Genomic DNA, 27,884 nt, shown 5'->3' on the forward strand with positions numbered 1-27,884 from the left:
ATGCCCTCCTCGGTGGCTGTTTTCCCCTGCATTGGCTACAAGAGGCTAATTCCCTGGTTGCTAGGGCAACCAAGGAGGATGGCCGCCAGCAGGAGCCGGGGATGCCTTGGGCTGCCTTTCAGCTGGGCGCTGCGCAGCACGCCTGCTGCTCTGCTGCGGGCTGGGAGGAGGAGCCAGCTCTGCAGAGGAGCTTCTCCCAGCACCACATGGGTCCTGACGCCCCACTACTCCACCATGAGGCAGAGCTCCAGCAGCAGAGCTCCTCTCTCCCTCTGCTGGCCACGTCACAGCTCTGACTCCATCGGCTCCGCCACTAACAGGATCACAGGCAGCAAGATGTCATCCTCTTCCACTTCTTCCTCCTCCAACGATGGACCAGGGAAACCTAAGCCTATATCCCCGTTTCAAAAGAGGGGGAGCCTGCAGAGCACCACCAGCCCTGGTGAGTGTGGGTATGATGGGGTCCCATACAAGAATGAGTGAACTCCTCAGCCTTTAAGTGAATGTCGAGCGAGAAGATTACACAGAGGCTTGTGCAATGGCATTTAAGAATTCATATTGCTCTCCAGGGGCTCTAAAGGATGGAGGTTACAGGGACAGGGAACACTGCGACTCTTTCCCCTTTGTTTCTCCCAGTTTAGCTTTATTTCTGTTTTTGGAGTAATTTTTTTTTACTGATGTATATTTAGTTGATACTGCTTTGGGTGGAATTGTAATGAAATACACTTAACTTTACACTTTACAATACACGGCAAAAAATATATTTAATACTAGAGCTGCAATCAAGTTGAAGTTATTCTTTTGATAATTGCCTTCTTATCAGAAAATATGGACAAAAGCACCTTGTGTGTTCTTATAATAGAAAATGCTATGAGGTTTATTTGTGATTGTGCAAAATAAACGACTCATTAATTAATCAGGAAATCTTGTTTAAAATGATTCTGGATTGATTGAAATGTTTTCTATAATGGTGCACTGATGTACAACCGAGTCTTGATGCGCAGTGTTGTCCCGGGTTTACCAACTGAACAATGGAAAGCTATTATTTTTTAAAATGTATTTTGCTTTGGCAGTTTATGAAGGTTTAAGGTTAGGGATATTCGGATGATTCTTTGAATGTAAACAGATCCCCAGCCCTTAATGGGCCCCCTCTGCCTTCTGGTTGTAGCTGCTTATCATGGATCTGGCTTGGGCTTCTTCTTATCTTGCAACTTCAGCTCTCTGCTCATTACAACGACACCTTCCCCAAAATGTCATTATATTTGCTCAGGCAAATTTGCACTGACCATGAATGCACTGAGAAGTAAAGCTCTTTTTATATCATTGCTACTTTATTACTAACCCCATACGTTCTAGTTAGATTTTTTCCATTAGCACATGTTTAGCTTACTTTAGTGACAAATGCAAAAAAAAGTTTGTGCCACAACATTTAGGAAATTAAGTTATTTACAAGATTAATATGACAGAGCAGTTTAATTTCAGATGCTAATCTGTATTCTTCTTTGTTCACTTCTTTGTAAGTTATTTTGCTAGCTGCACTCCTTCAAATCTTCAGCTAACTCAACATGTTCGCTCTTTGAACACATTAATGGATGTTTTTCTATCGTTTTCTTCTTCTTCTTTTTTTTAAATATTCAGCTTTAAAAATATTATTTAACAATTTAAACCAATGGGGGCATACTTCAAATCCTCTAAAACATTCTCCCCCTTTGAAATGTATTTCATCCAGCATACTTTTGAACAAGTCCCAAAGCATCCAGCTATTCTGTATTTACTTTTCTTTTTGAAATCTTCTTTACTTTTTGAAATATCACAGTTTTAGTTTCATGCTTTTTTCAGCATTTTCTGAATTTATAATGGGTTTGTATTGTTCTCCTTAGGGTGCATGATTTCACCAGTGATGTCACCGTCTCTGCCTCTGCTGCTCTTCTGCTTCTTCAAAATGTTCTAACTATAATTCTTCTTTCTCCAATACATTGCATTTCAAAACGTAGAAAAATATATCACCTTTCAGCTCATATACATATTTAATCTGTAGGATGTGCAGTTTTTAAACAGTCTCCCTCAAAAGCAGAAATAAAATCTTTCAGCTTTCTCATTGACAGTGACAGCCATATTATTCAAACTCTCACAGTCCCTGCCAAAAACACAAATGTGCTGATATTGAAACGGTGATTTCTCTGTCATTTTAAACGTTATCCACACCAATAATGAGTTTTCATCTTTAACAAAACTTTGTGGTGCTTTGTAGTGAAAACATTTCAGCAGTATTACCTACTTTTTTCATGTGATACTTTGGCAGGATTTCTCTCTCTTTCTCAACAAGGACTCAGCACTTCAGCCCCCCACCTTACCCACTTACAGTACACACAACTCATGCTGCTTGGCTGATTAGACGTTTTGCAGTGTCTGCATCTTCAGCTATGTTTTGAAGTTCTTGCATTTTCAGCAAATTTTTGCATTTCCTTTGAAATGTCTGCTTTTCCAGCAATGTTTTGCAGTTCCTTTTCAGAATGATTTCCATTGCAAATTTTCAATTTGTAAATCGTCATTCTCCTTCAGCAATCCAGTTTAGGGTCAGCTTTTCAGCATACACATTCACACGCATTCAGCAGGAAATGCATTTTCTAGTTGACATTGATATTTGTATTGGATACCACAGGTCTGTACCTTATGGCATATGGTGGTGTAATAATTACTATTACAGTAGTGTCAGTTAAGAAGTAGCGTGCAGTGGTTCATTAACATGTTGTTGTGTGATGGGATACAGGCCAAATGATCCTAGCTCTATCTATGGTTACCTTTTGAAGTAATGCTAACTGGTCTGGGGTTAAGCCAGAAAGTCAGACCAGCAATCTATCTGTGAAGAAATTAAATGTTGATATTAATTGGATTTGAAGCCTCTTCCCCAGTGTGCCAAGGCATAGCACAAACATTGAGTGTTTGGAGGGATGCAGCAGCAGATCTCAAGCAGTAACTCATGTCGACAGATACTATGCTGTATTTGCAGAGGAGGCCTGTCTTTGCTGCAGTAATAAATAACTTAGAGGTCTCTCCATCTAAGCAGTCATTTAAGTCCTCTCAATTAGCCGCTTGGCTGAGCCCTCTGCACTCCCAGTCCGTCATAAGAGCCACATGTAGGCCACCCATCAACGTACCCCCATCTATTCACACCAGTCGGTTGGTGTTTTCAATGCCACATTACTGCTGTAGCAAATTCTCCTGCAGCTGCAGCATGTCATGAAGACTTTCATATTTCCTGAGTTACATAACACCAGAAATAACTCCAAAAAAGCTTTCCTTACAAGTCTCTCAGAAGTTTAAAAAATAATCAGTTCCTATCTTCAACATATTTAAAACTGTTCTCTTGTGTAAGTGTTGGTGTAGTTTTGCTGGTGGAAACATTGATTACTCAGTAGGAATGCAGGAATCCGTCTCTGCCTGCTGGCTGCTCTCTCCCACTGGACTTCCATTACGTCACATGAAGCAGAATATGTGATGCCGTTGCTTTGCAGGCAAAGCTTTATGACGTGATATATAGAGGCTATTAAGGTATCTGCCAGAGAGATGGAGGGAATTCCTCTCTCCAGCATGAGTAACTGCTGCGCTTTCCGTTGGGATCTGTTGTGATACAGAGGCTCTTACCTCTTTACTCCACTGCTTACCAAATCATTATTAACCCATTGTTGTCCTGTGGACTTTATACTGTAAAACAGGCAACCCCCCTGCCCATTCACTGCACAAGCAGGAAACCCAAACATGCGACAAGCAAACACTGAGAGTCCCTAAGGCCCCATGACCTCACAGCTGTGGGTGTGTAAGCATATTGTAGGTGTTGCCAAGTACATTTACTCAAATCATTTTCTTAACTACATTTTCAGGACAGGTAATATATGTTTTATGCTCCTCTGAAAAGAGCCATTCTGAATTCTGATAAATTTTACTTTTGTTATTTAAAGTCTATATTTTGATGCCTATAGGCTAGGCCTACTTATGTACTTATGTTTATGAAACAGGTTATTTTTTCCTTTGTTGATTTATAAATGACCTGTGCCTGCAAAAAAGCCATCAGCAAATTTAAAGCTATTTTTGTATAGTTGTATTAATGCCTTTGCACGGGAAGAGCCTGTCTTTATGCACATAACTTAATCAAAGTTTACTTTGCTTCTCCATCATCATATTTCCATTATTAATCAGGCATAGTGAAATATAAATTAATTTCCTCATATCGATGCATCTGTGGTCTCTCTTCATAGTCATATTCACTCGTTTCCTTAGCAAATGCACGCGCCACGGGCTATCGCTAATGTCCAAAAGTGCCTCTAGAATCAGCAAAAACTGAAAACTCTTGTTATGTGTGAATGTTTAAAACATATTCTGTGAACTGCTTTTCTACACAACATTTTCAATAGCACAATTCAATACAGTACTGCAATGTTTTCATCTCACCACTAGAGGGCGTTTCTGTCACAATTAAGTGTTGATTACTGTAAGACCATCAGTCTGAAACAAGTGGCTGGTTGTCAGTGTTTTGGGTCTTTGGTTGTTCTGCAGTCAGACATGACTAAGACCAATTTGCTCTGTGTTTGGGTGAAAATGTCCAGGGCTTTCCTCTCCTATGAATAGCAGTTGCTTCCCATGTATCCGAGGAAGTGTGTCAGTTCTGGAACAGGGAATTTGTAGAACCAGCAACTAAGGCCTTGAAAGCCTTCACACCAACAGGTGGGCCTGTTGTTGCTGGGGTTGAGTAGGTATCCAGCAGAGCCACAATATCTGCCCCTTTAATTGTCACCACAGCATCAAAACACACACGCACCCACGCAGCAGTCGGACTCAAATCCAATTGTGCCAAATGGACACACTGTGGACACACCATTGGTCTGTCTCTGCTCTCATCATGGTTCCAAATTAAAATCAGTTTTCTAGAAATTCACTTAATTTGATCAAAGATAAACCTTATTTTTTTATACATACACATACTCATGCACACACAAACACTTCAGAAAGATGCAACACAGGAAGAAGACATGTACTGTTTCCACACACTACCCCCACATCGCGATGTACTAATCATAAGGGAACTCTGTGGATGAACAACACATTCCTGGGAGGGGGCAAATAAATGATCTTCACAGTTGGTCAACATTCATCCAGTCGGACAGTCCCCCCGGACAGCAATTATCTTAAACTAATATCAAAACTGCTAAGCAAGACTATGAAAACGGAATGACTCTTGTTATGTGTTTACATTAGTGATTCTTGAGAAGTGGGACAAAAGACCGTCTTGCAATAGTAACTGCTGTTATGTTTAAAAATAAAAATATTTAAAATTGTAGAATGTCTGGAACACAAGTATCCCCTTAAATGTAATTGTATCATTATTATGTCAAATTTATGACACTTGTTATCGTCTCACGACGTCCAAAACAGTGTGTCCACAGAGAAAGGTTCAATCATTCATATGCAATAAAACCTATTAAAAATGTACTTTAATGACTAAAAAGAGCATGTCTAGCATAAGTTGAGGGGAAATTAATTTGTGTTTTTGGTGTCTGACGGTGTTGACACAAAATAAGGAATGGCAAGGTAAAACGCCTATTTTGATAAAAAAGACAAAAACTGGGCGTTTGTATCATAGCGTAGCTCAGTAGCTTAGTATGTGTTGGATACGTATGTAATTTAATTTGACTAAACATAGGGTTTGTATTTTCTCAACATTGCACCCTGCTTTGTCCCACTTCTCAAGAATCACTGATTAGCACATTCCTGTGCTTATTAGTCCACTGAAATGTTCCCCTCAGCGAAAAAATGTAGCTTTCCTTATTAAGCCTAAGTTGATTGCTGAAATCAGTAGGCAACTGGATTCATCGATTATTCAATCTACTCAAAATAGAACAGCAACTATTTTAATAACCTTTCAGTCATTTTTCAATGACTGGTTCCAGTTTTTCAGATGCTATTTAACTGCTCTTCTCTGTTTTATGTCACTGTACATTTTTTATCTTAGGCTGTTGGTCAAGAAATCTTAAGTTTTCAACTTGGAAAACGAAATGGACAATTTACTGGACGATAATGATTAATCAATGTTTTGACAGTTATGTAACATTATAGTTGCCTAGTGAATGTTCAACTAAGTCACTCAAAAGCTCAAGCAGTGTGGTTATAGAGCCTAACATACTTTGATTTAACCTTGAAACAGATTTTCTTGTATTTATAGCATTCTGTATACAACAAGCAAGACACTGAATCAAAGCAAGAATGATGAGTGTGAACAGAGTTAAGTAAAAATAGCCATTACCATGTGTGTACATGTGCATGTTAGTCTATCAAAGTACCATGTGTGTACATGCATAGATATATATAGAACACATATCTATGTGTACATGTGCATGTTAGTCTATCAAAGTACCATGTGTGTACATGTGCATGTTAGTCTATCAAAGTACCATGTGTGTACATGTGCATGTTAGTCTATCAAAGTTCCTAGAATCAGCACTGGTTATCGGAAGCCTCCTCACTTAGTCATGGAGCAAGCATTCCTTTTATTGCCTCCAGCTTTGATCCCAGACACACCTTTGGTCTAAGGAATGAGATATTTGGCCCTTGATGTCCAAACAGTGCTAAGCACAGTGTGCTACATGTTGGCAGTGTCAAGTGACACAGTGCTCCTCTTTGCTATATTCGGATATGATGAGAGCCGCACTGACAGTGGTGGGAGGCGTGGTGACTGGACAGGACTCTGGATAATCACAGAGGATCAGAGTGTGTGACTGTCAGTGTGTACATATGTGTGTACATGGGAGGATACAGTTTTGTGTGATGGGCTGCAGGCTCAGAGTTACTGTTTCTATGCCTTTCCCCATGGACTAATGAAAAGAGATACACAGCATATAAGTCTACATGCTTGGTTTGCGTGTTTGTCCTATTCTATTCATATGGGAAATTATGTGCAGAGATAGAGAGATTAGGGTTTGCCAACAACGGCCTTAAACATAATGCCATCTTCTGTGTGCCTAGCTATTAGACCCCAGACTGCTTTTTTGAAAATGTAATTTAAAGAAAATAATCACATTGTCTAAATTGACATTTATGCCGTCCTGTATCTGGCTTTTGTAAGCAAACATCTCAGCTGGTTCTGATTCTGTTAAGGAAGTAACGTTAAAATGACAGAACAAATACTCAAAAGCTTCTAAATAGGTGAATGGTTTCCTTTTAGACACAATTGAAATATGGCAGCAACAAAAGATTGGAGGGTAATTACACATCCCACCCTTATACCTTCAAAGTTGTTGACACACGCTAATAAAGTTAATGAACAAAGCTATTGTACTTTGCACACACAGTCAAGTTGTTTACTATCCTCTCGTTTGAGTCATCTATTCCAAAAATGTAAGATTATTTCATATTTTATTTTGCCGTAATAATATGTTTAAAATCATAGTGGGTTCAGTGTTGCAAATCAACACAAACACATCACATCCTGTTCCCATGTTGCAGCAACAGTCTGGAATCTTTTGCCATGAAGATCAATATGACAAATTTTGAACATGTTAATTTTCTCACAGTGCCAGGATCTCAGGATCCTGTTAAAGCCTTGCACTCCACCACAATGTCCATGCCAAGTCATGAGTAATGTACTTCTAGGCTTTCAAAATTCATTAAAAAAAGAATATTGTTTATCTTTTATCCCTACATATGCACTGACATTTTTCAAATTTGAGATGAAGGCAAATATGGCAGTTCTAATGTACAATTATTTTAAACTTAATAAAACATTTATTTGAGGACACTATATTTATCAGAGTGCCTCCTATGTTTGCTCGAATTGTTGATTTAGGATTGTATTTTTAAATGAAGTCTTTTTCAAAGCAAACATCTCCAAATAGATTGTTTATTGCCTGTGGATTCGTTAGACCTGTTACATTCTGGCCCACTTACTGCACAGCAGACAGGATGTGGGAACATCAATGACCACCACATTTTGGGTGCCTCATGGAACAGGCCGCCTGGCTGCAGTTATGACTAGTATTGTGTATCTAGGTCAACTTTTTATTCAATAGCTGTTGTTGGTGGTGAAGTGTTGACTGTGGTGAGAGTCAATGATATTTTTAGTATTTGCTTACGTAAATGAGGTCACATATCTGTTTAAATTAATTTAAAATCTAACTCTTTCTTTACTCTGTTTTTCATTGCAATGCTTGTCTACTAGTACGGCACGGTTCATGAGCGCATATCAATCTTTGTTTCCTGGCAAGCTCCATCAGTCAAGCAACTTTGGAGACACAAATATCCATATTTCTTAAAATTAGGATCTGTCCAGAATACCGCGCCTATAAGGTTTGTTTTGGCCTTATGTGTGTTTTGTTTGTGTGTGTCTACTGTATGTGTGCTTACATTTTTTTTGACCTTCAACTGGAAAATTCCATGATGATATTCTTTGAGGTTCACTCTAAATGGAACTCAAACAGAAGCTAAGCATATTTGTAGTTGTGAAACCAAGTAAAACAGGCTTTCTGTGTGCCGTTTTGCAGTCACGTGAACTCGGAAGGAAACAGCCCCCCATTGAATCATGTGACCGGGAGGAAGGATCATGGCTTTGTAAAAGCACAATCATATACCCAGACCTGCATCTACTCATCCACACAAACATCTTGGCCTTGTGCAAGTGATCACAATGAATTTAACCATCTGGCAATCGCAATCAAATGACTTTAAAGACCTACATTTTTTAAATTGTTTCATCCTAGCCTGAGAAAAGGCAGACATAGTGTTTTATGGTCTCACTAGTCTAACCTTACATTTTACTAGTGTGACATCACACTAGTAAAAATGTAGGGTTACGATTAATAGGACAGCTGGGCTAGGGAAGATTGAGGAAAGACTGAGGGAAGAAAAACCTCATTCATTATATTATAATAGCGATTTTATAATGATAGAACGCCGGTTCCGTATGGGTGAAGTTATCTCTTTAATCTTAACAATAAAAAGTTCAGTTAAGTCTTTATTTCCCCTCATGTGCAATTTGGCTCACAGCATCAACAGCAAACAGAATCTAAAAAAATAAAAATAAAAAAAAAAAAACAACAAGAGAGACTAGCATAAGTCCAAGATCATATATACAATGTTGAGTTACCAATGAGTAATGGTAACATAGTGCCAATTAAGTGATATCATTACACAAACTGGGTAGATATGCTTGAATCAATACACATGTAGCCTATTAAATGTCTCTAACATAATTTATAGATTTGTAGTCATGAGATGATTGAATTTGTGCATTCATGAATAAGAAATGGGAGTGACCATAGATGCAGGGCCTCCTCCATTTTACACAACACAATAGAGCCTGAATTGGTTCAACCCAGACCCTCCCCTTTTTTCTGCCACGTGGTATGTTCTAACCCAGTATTTAATCCGGGAGCTTGAAGGCTGTGTTGTTCATGAACTGAAAACCGGTGCAATACAGGAAGCAGCTGAGAGGCAGAGGCAGAGAGAAAAAGAGAGAAAAAAAGAGAGAATTGCAGGAAAGAGGGAAAAAACTGCTTCACCAGCAGATTGGAGGTGGCGTTAGTAAACGCAGCAGAGGCTAAGAAAAGAGAAAAAAAACAGGGAGGGATAGTGTGTTCCTGGTTTTAGAGCAGCCTGTGTTTAAGAGAGAGTGTATCCTGTGTCTCTCTTCTCCTGTCTTTTTGCTGTCATTCTCTCTCTTCCACTGTACCGGCGGGGGAGAGTACAATTGGCCGTCCCAGGCCTAGTTACATGTCCCAGCATCCTGCAGGACCGCTACGGAGACTCTGAAAACAGGACAAGACAGGGAGATAGAGGTACTGTACTATGATGTGCATATACTGTGTGGATCCTTTTGAATGTGAATGCTGTGTTACTTAGAAGTTTACGCAGGCTCATAGTGACGGATGAGGTGCTAGTAAACACATCATGCAGTAGACTGTGGGAGGAAATGTAGAAAAGAGGAAGGGGGGGGAGAGCATAAGCAGATGCAAGAAAAAAAACGCCATGCATTTGGTTGCTAAAATGCTGATATTGGGGAAAAGCTTGGCCTTGGCTATTGCAGAGTTTGGCTGTTGCAATGAGAGGACATTCGGGGTGTCTATAGCATCTACTGCCTTTCTCTACAGTCCTGTATGATGCAGCAATATTGGAATAATAACAATATCACTGGTTGTTGTGAGTGTGCCTTCAAATACAAACAAAACAAGCCCAAAACATTTACAGCATGTGACTCACGTTCTACAAACGTTTGCATTTCAATCAGAGAGGTTGCAACAGGGCTGATAAGGTGCCTCTGGATATTAATTCAGTATTGCATTTTCATTAACACTGTACTCAACAGACACTAAGTGTGAGCAGACATACTGCAAGCTGCTTGGGTCTTTTTTTAAACTGCTGACATTGTTTTTGTGTGTTGCTGACTTATCGACCTAACGCTTTAAGGCAGTTTATCTTATTCAAAGTTGCAGTGTAGCAGTACATGTAGATTTCCACAGTACTGTGAATTATCTTGTTTTTTGCATGCATTGACATTTATTTTTGTCTCTCCAGCAGTCCTTCATTAAAGTTTTTTTCTGAAGAAAATAATGGCTCAACTCTCTGTTTTTAAAGAGTTAATTTGCAGGGAGTAGCTTTTAGATCACAAAATTCATCCCCAATGTTTGTTTCTTTGTATCCAGCCTGTCGAGTAGCCATGAGGTTTTTTCTTCTCAAGACGAAGGCCTGAAGTACAGGTTTATTCTCATCTGTGGTTGCTAAGGAACATCTGAATAATGTGTCATCATCACTCTCCCTCTCAAGGAATAAAGTAAAATCTGTACTGGATAGAGATGATCCATTACAATAAAATGAATGTAGCAATTGAACTGGGAGATAACTGACTCTATTAGGAAGGGAATAGCTCTACATGTCTACAGTGGCAGCTAAATCTCATTTGTTCTCTGGATGTTTATCTCAAGGTAAATGGCTCAGCCAGTATGTCTGATGGGAAGTTTTTTTCTCACTATGTGGAACTTATGGGGCTTGCAGTTTGTTGTGTAAAGTTATTTTTTTGTCTAGATTGTTCTGGCACTGTAACATTTTCTGGAGATACTTTACAATGTTTCATTTGACTTCTGCTTCAGTATGTACTAGGATGGCATTTAAGATAGAAGGGTTGAGGTATTTCATTGTAAATAAACAAACACACACACAGAGTGAACAGCGTGTTTGGGGCTAGAAGTATTGGCCTGGTTCTGCACAGTGGCTTAAATTTTTATTGATCCCAATAAATAGTACCTTACCCAGTTGACTCTCCTTTTACAAGTGACTCACACGTTTTATTTTGTCAAGGACAAGACCACAGTTTACTACAGTCTAAAGTTCTTTCTAGGGTTGGACTCCATCTTGGCACTGACATCAAAGACATTTATCTTTGTTATTCCTAAATAATTGATAAGACATTGTCAAGACAGATTAGCCATTTAATTGTATTTATCTGTCTAGTTGATATTTAGACAGGTTTTCTTTCTGACTGAATGAATCATACATGTGTTTATGACCAATAAAAGTATTTCTTGAAGTGTTTCTATTGTAAATGATTCTGTTTTTGTTTTAATGTTCAGCTCTCGTTGGCTGTGTTGATTTTGAAAGAGGTATCGGAGTGAGGAGCAGAATATTCACAGAAACTGGCAGGGAGATGCTGTGCAGAGCTTCATTCTTCAACTTATTATTTTTTAACTTGATAGTCTGACACATTTTCTCTCAGGTTCTTTGTAGAAGGTATGTGCTACCACCATGAAGTCACAGAGATAAATAGAGTTGGGGCTGGATTAAGAGTCATCTGTGGAGGAAAAGCTAGGGGATTACATGGATACTATACTAGGGACATACTGTGTGTGTGTCATCTTGTATGTCCATGTGAAAATAGACATTGTCCTTATATCCACATACAGTACATGTGTATGCTGCAAACCATCTAATAAATTGGTCAAGCTGATATGACTATGGTGGCCGTTAGTATGGCGCAAGAAATTGAAGTACTGCTAAAAAGTCAGCTCAGAACCAATAGTGATCATACATCTTTATGAATTCAATCATATGGAACCCTTGTAAAAACAAATGGCTTAGTCATGTGTTAATGTTAGAAAAATACGCCAGACTAAGAGGATACGCATACAGTATAAACTCAGCACGCCTTCCATGCCCTTGATTGTCAGCAGATTGTGGCACATCCTTTTTAAAATGTGACCTATTGAAATGTTCAAGTGTCATGTCAATGTGAGAGTTACCCTCTGCTCACTCCTATCTCCACAGCCTCGTAGGCTGACAACAGATGGTGAAGGCTATTTGTCACAGGCCGGACACTGCACCAATATTATGGCAACTATTTTAGAGGAGGGTAAACACATACCACTCTGAAGCCATGGACCTTATCATGAGTTGCTGTGTGTGCACACAACAATGGTTCTCTTTAAATTAGGGTTCTCTGTAACTTACATTTTTGTCTGTGTTGAGAAAGGACAAAAGAGTCAGTGAATTTGACTTTCCTTCTTCAGCTTACCTCAGACCCGGGTATTTTGTCTCTTGGCATTCTCCTCTAATGTGTTTGGTTCCGTCTGGAGTAGAGCTGGCATCATCTGTTTCCAGCAGGTTGAGTGGAGGGAAGGCCCCTCTGTGTCATCTTCAGGTGTCTGTGTACACACATGTCAGCTTGTAAATGTGTATTAAGGTCATTCAAGTGTGTGCATGTGTGCTTGAAGTGTCACAGTATCTGGTACAGCTGTCTTTCCGTAAGCCTACTTCTGTTCTTGGAAACACAAAGGATTTTCATGCTCAGTCAAAGTTTGCAGACCACCGTCACTAGAGCTTCATAGGATAGCATGATGCCCTGTTTGCATTGGTTTAACTTATGTCTGATTTGTTTAGTTTTTGTGAAATATGTCTTTTTGTTTGATGTCTGCAGCATTGTAAAATGAAGTATTAAAAAGCATGCAGCTGTATGTTTTATGTTTGTTTTAAATGCTCTCAGCCATCGTGTACAGTTAACTTAGTCTGAGCTAAGAATCATATTTTCCTCATTCAAGCTACCACATGTTGCAATCTTTGGTAATCTGAATGTAAATTGCTTTCTATTTTTGTCCATGGTACTTGTTAGCCTTGTCTGTCTCTGTTTTCAATAGACTCTAAAATGATTAAATTTTTTAGAGAGACTGACAGCACCGCAATTGAATTAGCTGTGAGCCTACAAAGCACCCAGATGGTCCATGTGTATCCCAACCCCAAATCATTTCTGTCAATGACTGCACAATACACATCTCATAACGTAGTCTGTGGTTGTCTGTACACCATGACTAATTGGACTCTGTAAAGAAGTAACGTGTGTGGTGAGAGGTCTCATTGATTGTTAATCATTTACGGTCAGAGGCTCAGAGCTATTCCAATACTAAATGTTTACATTGAGAACTACAGATCTTATCAATCAAATACTTATTTGCATGAGCATACACAATGCATATCATCTTGTTAGCCTTTACTTGTCAGGCAAAATTCAAGAGGCTCAATTACATAGACACTATGCAGTAGTGGAATGATTTGTTGTCAACTGGAGGCACTTTTTGACATTTTACTTGATATATTTGGCTTCTTTGTGAACTTCAGTAATGGATAAATATAGCTTATTTTAGGTTGCCAAGTTACTTAAGGTCTTAACATCACCACCCATATCGTCCGTCCTGGGGACCTGCCCAGCTGACAATTGTTTCTCTTTTCTCCAAATACACTGACAAATGACTGTTGCAAACAAATTGGGGAAGAGAAATAACAATATGCTCTTTATATCCCAACTAGTGCAGTTGAATAGGATAATATCATGTACTGTATACAAAAGCAAAACATCTTACGTATTCATTTGTTGCACCATACACACTAGATCTCATTGATTCAAATAAACATACAGGATGGTAGACTGGGCTGAACAGGCTTCTAAATACAAGCAGACCCTCCCAAAAGATGGGCTAAATGATGGGTCAGCATGATGCCACTTTAATCCTCAACTGTCAAATAATATTAGAGGGGTATTTTATTTGTGATAGTGACATTAGAAGATCTAGCAGGAGATACCACTGACCTTATTACCTGTTCCACTTAGCATCCTGTCCGTCTCTGGTCATCCTGCATGCCCTAATGCTACATTCACCTTCTTTGATCTGATGATATAAGGGATACAACTTAGATATAGAAACTAGTTTTAACTAATATTAGGAAGATAACCACAATAGGCTAGTTGCTTCAATAAAAGTAGTCTTATTATATGATGGCTAATATTAGCCTAGTCAGCTAACACAATGACTCGGCAGAAAATACGACTTTTAAATGATTTGACTCATTACTGCAGGGCCATAGCAGTATCATGCACAACTTCTTTTGGGAGGAGATTTTTCTCTTTTTGTTGTTGACCAAACGTTTAGATTTTGCCATGATCAAAAGGTTCAGTGTTTGACGCTTGGTACATATTATCCATGCCCTCTGCATTTACTGGGCATTGGACCTAAAGAAAACACTCACTGATTTGGAAGTTATAGTGACACCATGTTTTTGATATGCTGTAAGTGTTTTCTGTGTCATCATACAGATCTGTGTGGTGAATCTGGGCCCAAGCCCCTCAAGCCCCAGAGATCCCTCCCAGGGACGCCTGTTTCTCTCACACACATCCCAATCGACCTGCGAACATCCATGGAGGAAAAGTACAAAGAGATTGCTGAGGTAAGAATTCAAAGCAAGATGGTTTGAATTTTTTATTTTATTTATTCGTATATATTTATTGACCATGATTACATTAGATATTTAAGGTACAGCTAAATATCTGAATAATATTAAACTAGGAGCTAAGAGAGAGTATGCTTTGTTGATTGACTGAATGAATCCATGTAATATCAAACAGCCTTATCTTTTAAATCAAATGTGGTGTCCTATAAATGTAACAGTCGTTTTTATATGAGCCTCAGCGTCGGCCATATCTGTCCATAAATACAGGGGAATTGACCCCCTTTATGACGCCACAAATTGTTATCACTTATGTTTGCACCAGGAGCTGTTCACACGCAGCATGACCGAAAGCGACATGCGGAGCGCTCCGTACGAGTTCCCGGAGGACAGCCCCATCGAACAGCTGGAAGAGCGGCAGCACCGTCTGGAGAGGCAAATCAGCCAGGACGTTAAGTGAGGAAAAACAAACACACACACACACACACACACACACACACACACACACACACACACACACACACACACACACACACACACACACACACACACACACACACACAGCTGCTTAAATAAACAGTTTACATTACCCTCGGATGGACAAACAGCTCTTCCTTGCCCACACCTATTACACACAGTCTTGCTTTCATCCATGCACACATGCTTATCAGCTTCCAACATGCCAGTTTGTGGGCTAACTAACCCCAGCCGTCAGCTAACTGGGCTAGCCAGCAGTAATCACCTGTTCTGCTGTTGAATATCTTTCTTTACAAACGTTTACAAGGAGGTGGGTTCTGTCTTGGTTGCCATGTTTTTTACACTATCTGCAACACTAAGCAGCTCGTTGAGGTGGTAATCTGACCGCAAGCAATCTCGGTGCACTACTTCTAACTGATGATGTTTTTCTGTTTGTGTCAATATTTTAGATTTCTTAATATCTAATATGCTTTGTGTGGTTGTGTGTGTGTGTGTGTGTGTGTGTGTGTGTGTGTGTGCGCGCTTAAATATGCATATATTTGGTCTCTCTCCTTTTGTGTGCTTAACTTCTTCTCACTGCCTCTGGTGCCCGTTTGCCCCTGCCTTGCCCACACTCCCCTGCGCCGCTGCATATCACCGCAAGGCTTGAGCCAGAGATCTTGCTCCGTGCCAAACAGGACTTCATGAAAATCGACAGTGCCTCAGACCTTGCGTGAGTGAGCTCTGCGCCAGTATGTTTGTTTTTGCTTTGTGATTTTCTCTTTCAGTTCTTCTATACTGTACTCTGTGCAATGAAACTTCTTACCTGAATTTTCTTGTATTTAACAAAACTACATACTTATCACTGTCTAGTCTCCAGTATGTAGGATCCCTACACTAATGTAAGTACTCTTTGCCAGGACCACTAACAGAGATTATCAGCATATTTAGACATACTTAGCCCCAGCCCCTTGCTGGTGACTTGATAGAGGAACCTTAATCTTTTGCTTTTTAAATGTAACAGTGTAAAACCTGCGACTTCATTTGCATGCTCTATTTTCTTTGATTTGAATGTGATTTCTCTGTAATGAAAAACTATATCCTGTGAACCCAGAGAAACTATTAACGTTCATCGAGCTGTTCTGTAGGTTAACTATTAAAGATTACAGCACAGATACGTTGAAACATTATCCTTTGTGTACAGTGGGTTTGGAACGTTATTATTCTTATTCACTTTTTGATTATTTTTCTTAATTCAATTTGTTCTTTCTTTTTCTAAGCTTGAAATCCCAGTGTCCAATGGAAAAGTGAACATTTTGAGAGATGATTGCAAATGTATGTAGACAACATTTCTAACTGAGTTTGGATGCCACCTCCAGAACTTTATTAGAGAGCTCAAATTCAGTCAGTTGGACATGACTTTCCGAAGTTCACACCATTTCTATTGAAACAGAAACTGCGCACCTACAGTTAGAAAAGCTTATATATATATTTTCTTCTAAAGCATGCAAAGTGTGCAGCAACACACTGGAACTAAACCACAGAAGTTCTGTGGAGAGACTTGCTGTTCACTTATGTCCAGCATCCAATCTCTCCACATCCAAGATGACTCCAGGTTGTAAAAACTGCTTGTCATTTGGTTTTATAATTTCTCTTAGTTTTTATGTGACACTTAGTGACTTCTGAGAAACCTTGTTAACTTGGTGTTGTGTGTTGATTGAAGTGAAGGGGTCTGAATACTTTCCAAACCCACTGTTTCAAACACTTAACCGTACTGACTTCTGATGCCGCCGTTCTGACTTCATAAAACCAATCACATTTGGATTCTCTACAGTGACGCTTTCTGCCACTTCCTTCTCATATCCACATGTTTTCCATCTCTCTATGTCCTCCTCCATCCCACCTGCGCTTTCCTTTCTCGTTTAAAACGATCGTTTTCTCTTTTCAGGTACATGAAAGACGACGACTTGGACTCTGTTGACGATGGCTTTATGGGAAGGGTATTGCCCATGGAGAAAGAGTACCAGCGGGTCTCAATATCGGGAGAGGAAAAGTGCGGGGTAAGGAGATTTTTCCAATGTTTTTATTAATGTTTTCAACTGTATTTAAACATAAACTCTAGTAAGTTAAACAGCCAATTTCTGCCCTTTTTTGATATCCTCCCAGGTGCCCTTCACTGACCTGGTAGATGCTGCCAAGTGTGTGGTGAAGGCATTATTCATCCGTGAGAAGTACATAAATCGATCTATGCAGAACTTTTGTAAGACCACAGCTCATGCCCTCCTCGAGCTTGGAATGACGCCTCTGGATCTGAGAGTCTATGAAGATATACTGGAGACCCCTGTAGATGCTGGTATGACATGGACAAACGACACAGATATTCTACTAAAGTTGGGACAACATAGAAATTAGAAAATATATCAGATATGACAGAACCTCATTTGAAGTCAACAAATCCTTCCGGTTGTTGTTCTCAAGTCAAAGGGCTTTGTCGTTGTTTTTTGTACCCAACAAATATAAGCCGTTATGGCAGTGTGACATACTTTGTTAATATGCAGTACCATTGGAGACATTTTATTAATTTAGACGTCTTCTTACTTTGGCAGGGAAAACCAGTAAAAAAGTGGCTGTTGCCATTTTAAGTACACCACGTGGCCCCTATTCTTTTGATAATATTCCTCAGAATACCTGGAATGAATGCATCAGTTCTACAGGAGGTGTCGTTGGGCTGTTTATATACATGAGGCATCAGAAAGTTGCACCCTTATCCACCTGATCTATCTGTAATGATGAATAGGTAATTCGATTAGTCGATCAACAAAATATAAATATAACTTTGTTATTTGATTTAATTCTGAGTTATTTCAAAGCATAAAAAGCAACACTTCTCTGGGTCCAACTGCTTCTTTTCCATAATTCTCTTCCATTTTCAAAGACAAACCTATTTATTGCATTAATAAATCTTTAAAGTATTTATAATAAGCTTCAACTCTAAATGTAGTATATTTGCCCATGAGAACCAAGTGTCTTTCTTTTGAAGTCTTACCCCCTCTTTATAGTATCAGGAGTTAGAAGTTTTGTAAGGTGTTTCAGTTTTCTACATGCCTGTCTCATGTTGTGATTAGTGCCAACATAGCTGACATACAGCATATTCCATAGGGGTTTTCCTGTACCAAAAGTAATGGACGGTTTTAAGCTTGATGAAGGTGTGACAGTCTCTCAGATGAGCCTTTCAGACATGATATAAAATAGGTTCAAGTTCAAGTTTCTTTATTTTATACCCCTGGGTAAATTTGGTTTGCAGTTCAAGAAAAGGCATTCAGCGTAGCATACACACAATGAAAAACATACAACAGAAATAATAGGCATATGTTAATATTGAGTCAGCAAAGACATGCCAGAAATAAAGTGAAGAACTGTGTTAACCTTTTAATCAAAAAAGCCCACATTTGCAAACTGAACTAGTGTGTGAGAAACACTTGCTGAACAGCTTTTCATTTTTTTTTAAATGTTATTAAGCTCCCCAAATTCAAATCTAGTTAAAAAAATAACATTAGTAACCCTGATCCACTATGTAATAAACTACACTTTGTCTCTTTTGTCTGACCATCTACCGTGTTGTAATATTAGGCAACATTGATTATATAGCCTCATTATTATTCCAGACGCCCCTGTCCACCCACCTGTTTCGGAGACCCACCCCTATGACAATCAGGACCTCAAGAATATGCCAGCAGACACAGGATATGGATGCAAAATGGTGGACGGAGTAGTCCATGTCTACACCAAGAACAACAACATGGACAAGTATGTGTGTTTGTACCTATCATAGTAATAATTATAAGGGTGGGTCTCTTTGTATTCTTGTTATACTGTTGTCCATTTTTCAGAAGTACAGAACTGGACCTACCCTATCCTGACCTGAAGGAGTACATCGCAGACATGAACGTTATGATGGCGCTCATTATCAACGGACCAGTGTGAGTGTTCCTTTTGATCATTCAACATACGTCATTGTTTTCAATCTATGTGTTTATTTGAATTAAAACAACACCTGTGCTTCTTTCTGTATGGTACAGAAAGTCTTTCTGCTACCGCCGCCTGCAGTACCTGAGCTCTAAATTCCAGATGCATATCCTTCTGAATGAGATGAAGGAGTTGGCGGCTCAGAAGAGAGTTCGACACAGAGACTTCTACAACATACGAAAGGCAAGAGCCAGCCAACGTGTGTGACGTGTGATGCAAATATTTCAATAAGAGATTTTGAAGTGATGACAGTAGGTATAGAGCCGTAATGTAACTATTGCATCTTCTGCTCTGTCCTAACTCCAGGTGGACACACACATACACGCGTCATCCTGCATGAATCAGAAGCACCTGCTGAGGTTCATCAAGAGGGCCATGAAGAAAAACCCAGACGAGATTGTTCACATTGAGTGTGGTCGCGGTCAGACCCTCATGGAGGTGTTTGAGAACATGAACCTGACGGCCTTTGACCTGAGTGTAGACACTCTCGACATGCATGCGGTGAGAAATACGGGAGTAGAAGTATAAACAAATATTTTGAGTGGTCATATACAAAGGTATGCTGTGTAAATACACTTGCTATCTACACAAATGAGGTTTCGACTGATTTCGTTATTGCTAATCAGGACCGTAACACGTTCCATCGGTTTGACAAGTTCAACGCCAAATACAACCCTATCGGAGAATCCATCCTGCGAGAGATCTTCATCAAGACTGACAACCACATTGAAGGAAAATACTTTGGACACATATGCAAGGTTTGAAATAATTTCGTATTAAAGTATATTTTGTTTCTCAGCTAAACAACATCAGTACGTACACACACACACACACCACACCACACCACACCACACCACACACACTGATACATCTGTGTCTCTTGTCACTGTTTTGTCCAGGAGGTGATGTATGACTTGGAGGAGAGTAAGTACCAGAACGCCGAGCTCCGTCTGTCCATCTATGGTCGCTCCCGAGACGAATGGGATAAGCTGGCCAAGTGGGCCGTTAAACATCGCGTGTACTCGGACAATGTGCGCTGGCTCATCCAGGTGCCTCGTATGTTGTAAGTACTCCACAGACTTATTAAAGCTGAGCCGAGGAGAACGTAACCCCCATATATTTGCGATTGGTTAGTGTAAGAAGAACCAGTCGAGACAAAACATTATAGCAAGTTGTCTCTTTTTGCAACACATGTATGAGAAAACTTAATTTTTTCCCATAGGAATATTATATCACGCAGATGGTAAGAGTGTGATCAAATATAAAAGCTGTGGATTTTAGCTCGATAGAAGGACCTTTGCTGTTGTTAAAGGTCAGCGCTTGTTGATCAAGCCCTGGAAGGAATGTGTCTGATGCAAGCAAAAGAAGATATGACTCAACCTGTAACACAGTTTGATTACCGTGGTTACAACCCCGTCTGAGAGCAAAAGTGCATATCATAAGACGAGATAAGTCTCCTTCCTGCCGCTAGTTTAAAAAAATCAAAGAAGAAGCCACTATATCTAACTCCTTAAACAGTGTAGACATGGTTTATAGATTATAGCTTCTAGCCTCTTCAATGAAACTGTAATGCCATTAATGATCATCATCATCATCTCTTTCACCGCATCTCCAGTGATGTTTACCAAACAAAGAAGCAGCTGGCTAACTTCCAGGAGATGTTGGAGAATATCTTCATGCCTCTGTTTGAAGTCACGGTCGACCCCCGCAGTCATCCTGAGCTGCACCTCTTCCTGGATCATGTGAGAAAATCCCTTCACAAGAAATCCAAACTGCTATCTTGATGCTTCACACTGAGAGAGACTGAGTTATTGTTGTTGTTTTCTTGTGTGTGTGTGTGTGTGTGTGTGTGTGTGTGTGTGTGTGTGTGTGTGTGTGTGTGTGTGTGTGTGTGTGTGTGTGTGTGTGTGTGCGTGTGCGTGTGTGTTTCGTTAGGTGGTGGGCTTCGACAGCGTTGACGATGAGTCCAAACCAGAACACCACATTTTCAATCTTGACAGTCCGCTGCCGGCTGACTGGACAGAAGAAGACAACCCGCCCTATGCCTACTACCTCTACTACACCTACGCCAACATGACTGTGCTCAACCACCTGCGAAGGTAAGGGGCACATTTGTAACACACACAAAACTTTCAACACATTATCATTCACAAAAAAGGCACACTTAATTACGAGTGTTGGAGCTATGCAGTTGTAAGATTTAATTAGAAAACATTTATTTAGTTTGTTTACTTAATATAAAATAATATGATTATTTTGTGTTTATTTTCTCGTTTGTATTATAAATTAAAGTTAATTTGAGTTTGTTTATGCTTTTGTTTTAAAATGATTACTATCCTATATGTATATAGAGGCACCAGGAAGGGTCATGTTTTTTTACTAGCTGTACGAGAGAGACAAAGGAGATGAGGCGGCAAGTTCCCACTGTTGCACATTTGTTTTGTTTGCTTGTAAGATCGGAAAATAAACCTTCAGAAACCCAAAATCCCGACTGGACAGTTGACTCTCTGCCCACACTGCGTAAGAGTCGCCCCCTGGTGCCTCAGTGGCTATTTTGATTGATTTATTTTCCAGTTATTGTTTTATTGAGGACAAATTGCCCCTACAACAAGGTTTTATGTTGTTCTTGTAAAATATTTTGGTCTGAATCAGGCGGCGGGGCTTCCATACATTTGTGCTCCGACCTCACTGTGGTGAAGCAGGGCCGGTGCACCACCTGGTGTCAGGTTTCATGTTATCAGAGAACATCTCCCATGGACTGCTGCTCAGAAAGGTCAGGACAGAGCACACAGGATTGTTTGTAAACCCAATGAATATGCTGCATTTCATTTGAAATGTCATGTCTTTTGTCCAACAAACAACGACAACCAAACAATATTACACTGGACCAAAATAAAAAATAAATGTTGCTGTTTTCTCTTCATCAGGCTCCGGTGCTGCAGTATCTTTACTACCTGGCTCAAATTGGCATCGCCATGTCACCGCTGAGCAACAACAGCCTGTTCCTCAGCTACCATCGCAACCCGCTGCCTGAGTACCTGTCCAGAGGCCTCATGATCTCTCTGTCCACCGACGATCCTCTCCAGTTCCACTTCACAAAGGTCAGCTTATTTGGACGTTGGCCTACATTTACACATGTCCTAAATTTAAGTTACAATCTGCGAAAACAAAAAGAAGGTCTGAAGTGATGATGCTGAAATAACATTTTTCTCCTTGTGTGTGCGTTTTTTCCGGGCTAGGAGCCTTTGATGGAGGAGTACAGCATTGCTACTCAGGTGTGGAAACTAAGTTCCTGTGACATGTGTGAGCTGGCAAGAAACAGTGTCCTCATGAGTGGGTTTTCACACAAGGTAAACTACATTATGGCTTTCTAATTACATCATAGCTCTTCTCATTCAGTGTATTTAATCAGTTGACATACAATCAGTGACTACTTTATTAGGAATCTAAAACAGTTCAATACAACAGCTCTGCTTAAAACTATAATAAATGTATAATAGGTGGGGGTAAGTCACTAATGTGCAAGTCTCAAGCAAGTCTCAAGTCATAACCTGCAAGTCCAAGTCACTGTGGTGAGAATCAAGCAAGTCACAAGTCAAGTCATTGCTCAGGTCAAGCAAGTCACAAGTCAAGTCATACAAAAATCATATTATCTAACCCAGTTTCTACATTTAAAAGACCTGCATTCCACAGTTCTCTTCTTCATACCGTCATCGACAACATCATCCTTAAACTACAATTGAATTATTCTTGGTCTGACCGAGGGGTCTTCAACTAAAATTGAAATGGGTCCAGTTGACAACATTTTCTTACAGCAAAGGTCCGAATCTCATAATGTCTGCATCCAATAGCGACCCCTTATCTATTACATATGATCAACACCGCACATTTCCTTTTCTTTCAACCACATTTAGGCTAGGCTACTTTCAATTTCCAAGTAGCTTACTTTTAACATGGAAAACAAGAAAGGCAAATAGTAACAGATAGGCCTATACTTACACAAAACAGACACTTAATGCCCATAATGCATTTAAAAGAAAACAGGGCAAGGATCTGCGCTATGGCAAAAATATCATATCGCCTTTTATTTTATGGCAGGATCACATTTTGATTCATCCCGATTAATTTATTTTTCATACTGGGGGCGAACTGTCATAACGGGCAGTTTGCTGTGCTGTCGGTGTGGGGGCGGAAGGAGCCGGTGAACGTGAAAGGTCGAACTGCATCATATAGGCCTAGGCCTACTTCATAACGGCTGTTTTGTCTCAAGCAAGTCTCAAGTCCTCAAATTTGCAACTCGAGTCCCCCATGTCTGAATATAGCTATATATTTTTTTTAAATAATCACAAACGTTAAAATTAAATTGTATGATTGATAATTACTGAGGTCATTTCATAGTAGTTAAAGATGGTGTTGTACTGAACTACATTATCTTGAGAAGTGCTTCTGTTGCTCCCTCGTGTGAAAATCGAGAGGAAAAACAGTTGAATCAGTACGAGCCCATCACTAACTATGAATTCAGTGCTAAAACATTTTAATTTTTTTAAAGACTAGTTTTTAGCGCTTTTCACTTTATTTGACAGATTTGTAGAGACAGAGTTGAAATGGGGCAAAGAGGGAAGGACATGCAGAGAACCTACAGGTCGTACTTGAACCGGGTCTGCTGCGATGAGGACCGAGCCTCTCTCACCATTTAAAAAAAACTCTTGTGTACATTTTTTTAAATTAAAGGCATATTAAAAGTCACTTTATAGCAAAACAGTTGTGTTTGATTCCATTTGTTTGTACAAGTGTAACTTAGACACATTGTTCTCTGTTGGTTCCCTCACACCTATTAGTATAGAGGGATGCTTTGAATCTAAAACTAATGGCGCTCAAAGTTTACCAACGTTTCTGAAAACATGATGTCCAATTGATACCAGTCAGATGTTGTCTTTCCTTTCTGTGTTTAACGTGTGTCTGAGCTTCTCACTCATGTAGCTTTATCCTGATTTCCAGGCCAAAAGCTACTGGTTGGGGCCCAACTATTCCAGGGAGGGTCCTGAGAGCAATGACATCCGCCGCACCAACGTCCCTGACATCCGCGTGGCATACCGCAGTGAGACGCTCTGTGAGGAGCTCAACCTCATCACTCACGCTGTGCGCACCGAAGAGCTGGACACCATCGACGAAGAGGACTCCCTGTGCATGGGCCCTCTCCCGGGGGGTCGCTAAAATCCCAATTGTCCCATACCCAAACCCTGTTGTCCTCCCAGCATGACAAGGAAGAGTCGTGGTGTAAGAATAAGTCTGCCCTTCTCATCTTATATACCGTATAAACACCACCAACCATCACTATATAGAAGTATGGCGCAAAGTGACCGCTACACTGATACCAAAAAGCCATGGAGTAGTTCTGCCGGAGAACTTCAGCTTCAGCGTTCTTCAATTTCTTGCGTCCCAGTCATTTTTCAGTTGAAGGAAAATATTTTATCGTCTCCAATATTATTTATATAACCTCCGTTTCTTTTGTCCTCTGCAACATGTTTAGACTCTGTCGGTATAATGAAGGTTAGCAGAGCGTACCAGCACCAGTTATTTTGTGAATGAAAATCAAGAAAATGCTCCTCAGTGACACAATGTTGTCCTTTCTTCTTCATCCAACATATTATGATATTCAGCTAAATGTTTGAATTAACAGTATATAAGTATATTTGTACTATAGAAACCCTCACAACCAGCCTGTTTAAACTTTCCTCACGTCAAACCTGCTCTGATACTGCTCCTCTTCATGCTGCTTCTCTGACCTTCCTGCTCATTATACAGAGCTTAGGAAAGGTTAACAGTTGCAGTGTTATTGAAATTTTACAGCAGGTTCATTGGTGAAAGTTGTCTGCACAAGGTTTCATGTTTTAAGCTACATCAGGGTGGCCAAAAGCTAGGTGGTAAACAGTTAACTGTACTGTGTGCCCGTTTCGTTCCGCCTGGTTTCAGATCATCTATGTGTTGTATTTCGTACCTCCAATCGTTCTTCCATTATTTTAATCAGCTCAGAAAGTAAAGACGTAAATGACATAAACTCCATCGTCTTTAAGTCAGGAGGAAAGAAGCCTGCTAACATTCCATATAGCAAACGGTCTGCAAATGAAATGATTCCCAGTGGGCTACATACATATTGAAATTCATCTGGGAGGGATGGGATTATTTCTGAAGTAGAGAAGATATTAAGGGGAAATTTGAATTGTAGAATTTACCAACAGCACAAATGCATGCTGATGAATTCAGCATCATCCGAGGAGAATGTCCTTACCGTTGCCTCACTGTGGCCATGAAGACATGGACCTTTTGTCCCTCCTAATGGGCTCTGATTTCACTCATTCCTTCCCCTTTGGACTTCTACAAAGTACACTTATTTCCCCTTTGCATGCAGTGCACTGTACATAAGCACCAAGCCTTCACAGTGCCTTTTCATTTTCAGCTTTGGGCGCTGCATGCCCCGTTTTTGCCTTTATCAACTGCAACATGTATTGAATCTCTCGTCCTCAGTCATATACAGTAGGCCTCTTTGCTGTTGTAGTACCAACACCAAACTAACAGGAACCAAGCTACCTGCTTGGTGCAAAATAGCTTCTACGTTGGCCTTCTTTCGATGAGAAAAGTTGATTTTGTTCTCTGCATAAGTGCTTTTTATTTGCATGCCTGCATGAATAATTGATGATTTATAAGTGCAAGTTGTTTACAGCAAGCTGTAATGTAAACCATCTTAATTAATTCAGGGCTGACCAGCTTCCGAGTCAGAAAAACTGTTGAAGTGAATGTTTCAGCAAACAAGTCAGCTTTGTCCACCATGTAGAAATTAACAGAACCATGCTGGGACATGGTTCTTGTAGCGTTTTTTTCCCCTTCTTTTTAACATTTGAAGATAAAATGTGTGATCACATTTAAACAAGCACACTAGTCATCCTGCCACTGGACTTGGTCCAAACTTCCCATCAAACTGTGAGCATTCTGCTTTTTTTGTGGCATTTTTATGCTTTATTATATAAAAACAGAGATGGGGTTGGAAACAAGGAATAGAGGGGGAAGACATGTAGCAAAGGGCCGTGGGCTGAAATCAAACCCACAGCCGTTGCAACAAAGACTTGGCCTTAGTAGTACGCACTCTACCAGTTGAGCATTCTTTTAAAACCTAGATGCTTCTGTTGAGTAATATTCGAAGCCAAGACTAGGAGACTGAATCAAAAAAATTCACGCCTTCTATTTAAATACCTAACCATCATGTATTATTATATATAGGTGTTTGCTTTATAGATGAATAGGGTCAAAGATGAGAGCTGTGTTCAGTGAAAAAATACAGCAGCATCGAAGTGTTGAAGGGGCTGCACTGGAGTTGAACACTGATCACGTTGAAATGTGTGTTTGTTGGACTTCATGTATAAAGTGTATTTTTTTTAAAGGCGATATAGAGATAAGAAATTTTATATTCACAATATATTTGATGTCAATGTTCAACACATGTTTTTTTGCTGATAATCATTGTGAATAAGCATTATGTCAGAACCACAGTTATTTTATATTCTTTATTTGTCGCTAGTTAGCCTTTTTAATATGTTAATTAGACACACATTTCTCACATTTAAGTCAGAAACTGACCTGCTCGCACACACACACACAAACACACACACACACACACACACACACACACATGCAAGTGCATGCATAAATAAACCATCACATCAATAGAATTGGCTTGTTATGTTCTAGTAAGAAAGGTACCATTTGGGGTTACGTTTTTGATAACATTGTAACTGTCGTGGTACATATCAATGAGAGACGATCTGAATCTGGACCAACCTCAACCTTTTCCATCCATTCAGCTTTACAACTTGTTGTTTACAATATGTATGCCCACTTCATGGCTTTGTGGGTTTTCATTTACACTAACCCCTGAGACACTCATAATGCACCCTACCTCACAAATATACTGTTCTCTGATTGTCATGTTGCTGAACCGTGTTGTCTTCAGCAACAGACATCATAAACTTTACAATATGTCCAACAGACATCATAGACTTAATATAGGCAGCAAAGCAAAAGCAACACATTTCATGTTTGAGATGTTTTTAGTCAGTTTTACATTTCTACTCTACTCAATCATTACAATAACTGGTGATTATTTTTCAGTGTTCAACTAATAGATTATTCTCTGTAGATAATTTCACTTGACAAGTGGCAGAGAGCATATAAACATACTGATCAATGTAATCTGAGAGCGGTTATTTGGATGCCAACACATAAACATAAATAAAATATATAGCACAGAGGTTTTAGTTCACATTTTCGGTTGTTAGGACGTTCAGATTGATTGATTACTGTGTACTTAGCGTTCGGATGCCCACACATTCGATATTTTTGTAGCTGGCTGATTTTTTTATTACAGTCTTGTCATTATTTTGGACATTTATCTTTCTTAATTTAACCTAATTATATGTCCATACTATTGCCTGAAATGGATTGCCAGTGTTGAACTGGTTCAAATGATTCTGGTTCATGTGTAGTGTCTGAACAATGAAATAAAGCATGATTATTCACTTAACCTTTGTATGTATGCGTGTCAGAATTTATTTCCAGGTTACAGAACAGCTACATTGATGGATTTTTACTCACCAAAA

The 27,884-nt window shown here is 39.6% G+C and overlaps 1 protein-coding gene across 2 annotated transcripts; it reads left to right on the forward strand.

The window, feature by feature from the left end:
- ampd2a (adenosine monophosphate deaminase 2a) lies at positions 1-27,808 on the forward strand (the record flags this gene model as incomplete). 2 transcript variants are annotated; one of them, XM_080026139.1, is made up of 18 exons in its annotated part: positions 1-442; positions 14,621-14,751; positions 15,077-15,207; positions 15,872-15,940; positions 17,156-17,267; positions 17,374-17,560; positions 18,873-19,014; positions 19,098-19,187; positions 19,287-19,416; positions 19,540-19,734; positions 19,860-19,991; positions 20,133-20,296; positions 20,849-20,975; positions 21,169-21,332; positions 21,886-22,006; positions 22,161-22,334; positions 22,473-22,583; positions 24,232-27,808. In XM_080026139.1, 18 exons carry the CDS (start codon positions 1-3, stop codon positions 24,445-24,447), a joined length of 2,838 nt encoding a protein of 945 aa, XP_079882265.1. In that variant the 3' UTR covers positions 24,448-27,808. The 2 variants fall into 2 exon arrangements, with proteins under 2 accessions (XP_079882265.1, XP_079882264.1); XM_080026138.1 differs by lacking the exon at positions 1-442 and adding an exon at positions 9,495-9,824.
- Between the last annotated feature and the right edge of the window lie 76 nt (positions 27,809-27,884).

Source organism: Ammodytes marinus, assembly GCF_949987685.1.
Source record: "Ammodytes marinus genome assembly, chromosome: 4".
NCBI lineage: Eukaryota > Metazoa > Chordata > Actinopteri > Uranoscopiformes > Ammodytidae > Ammodytes > Ammodytes marinus.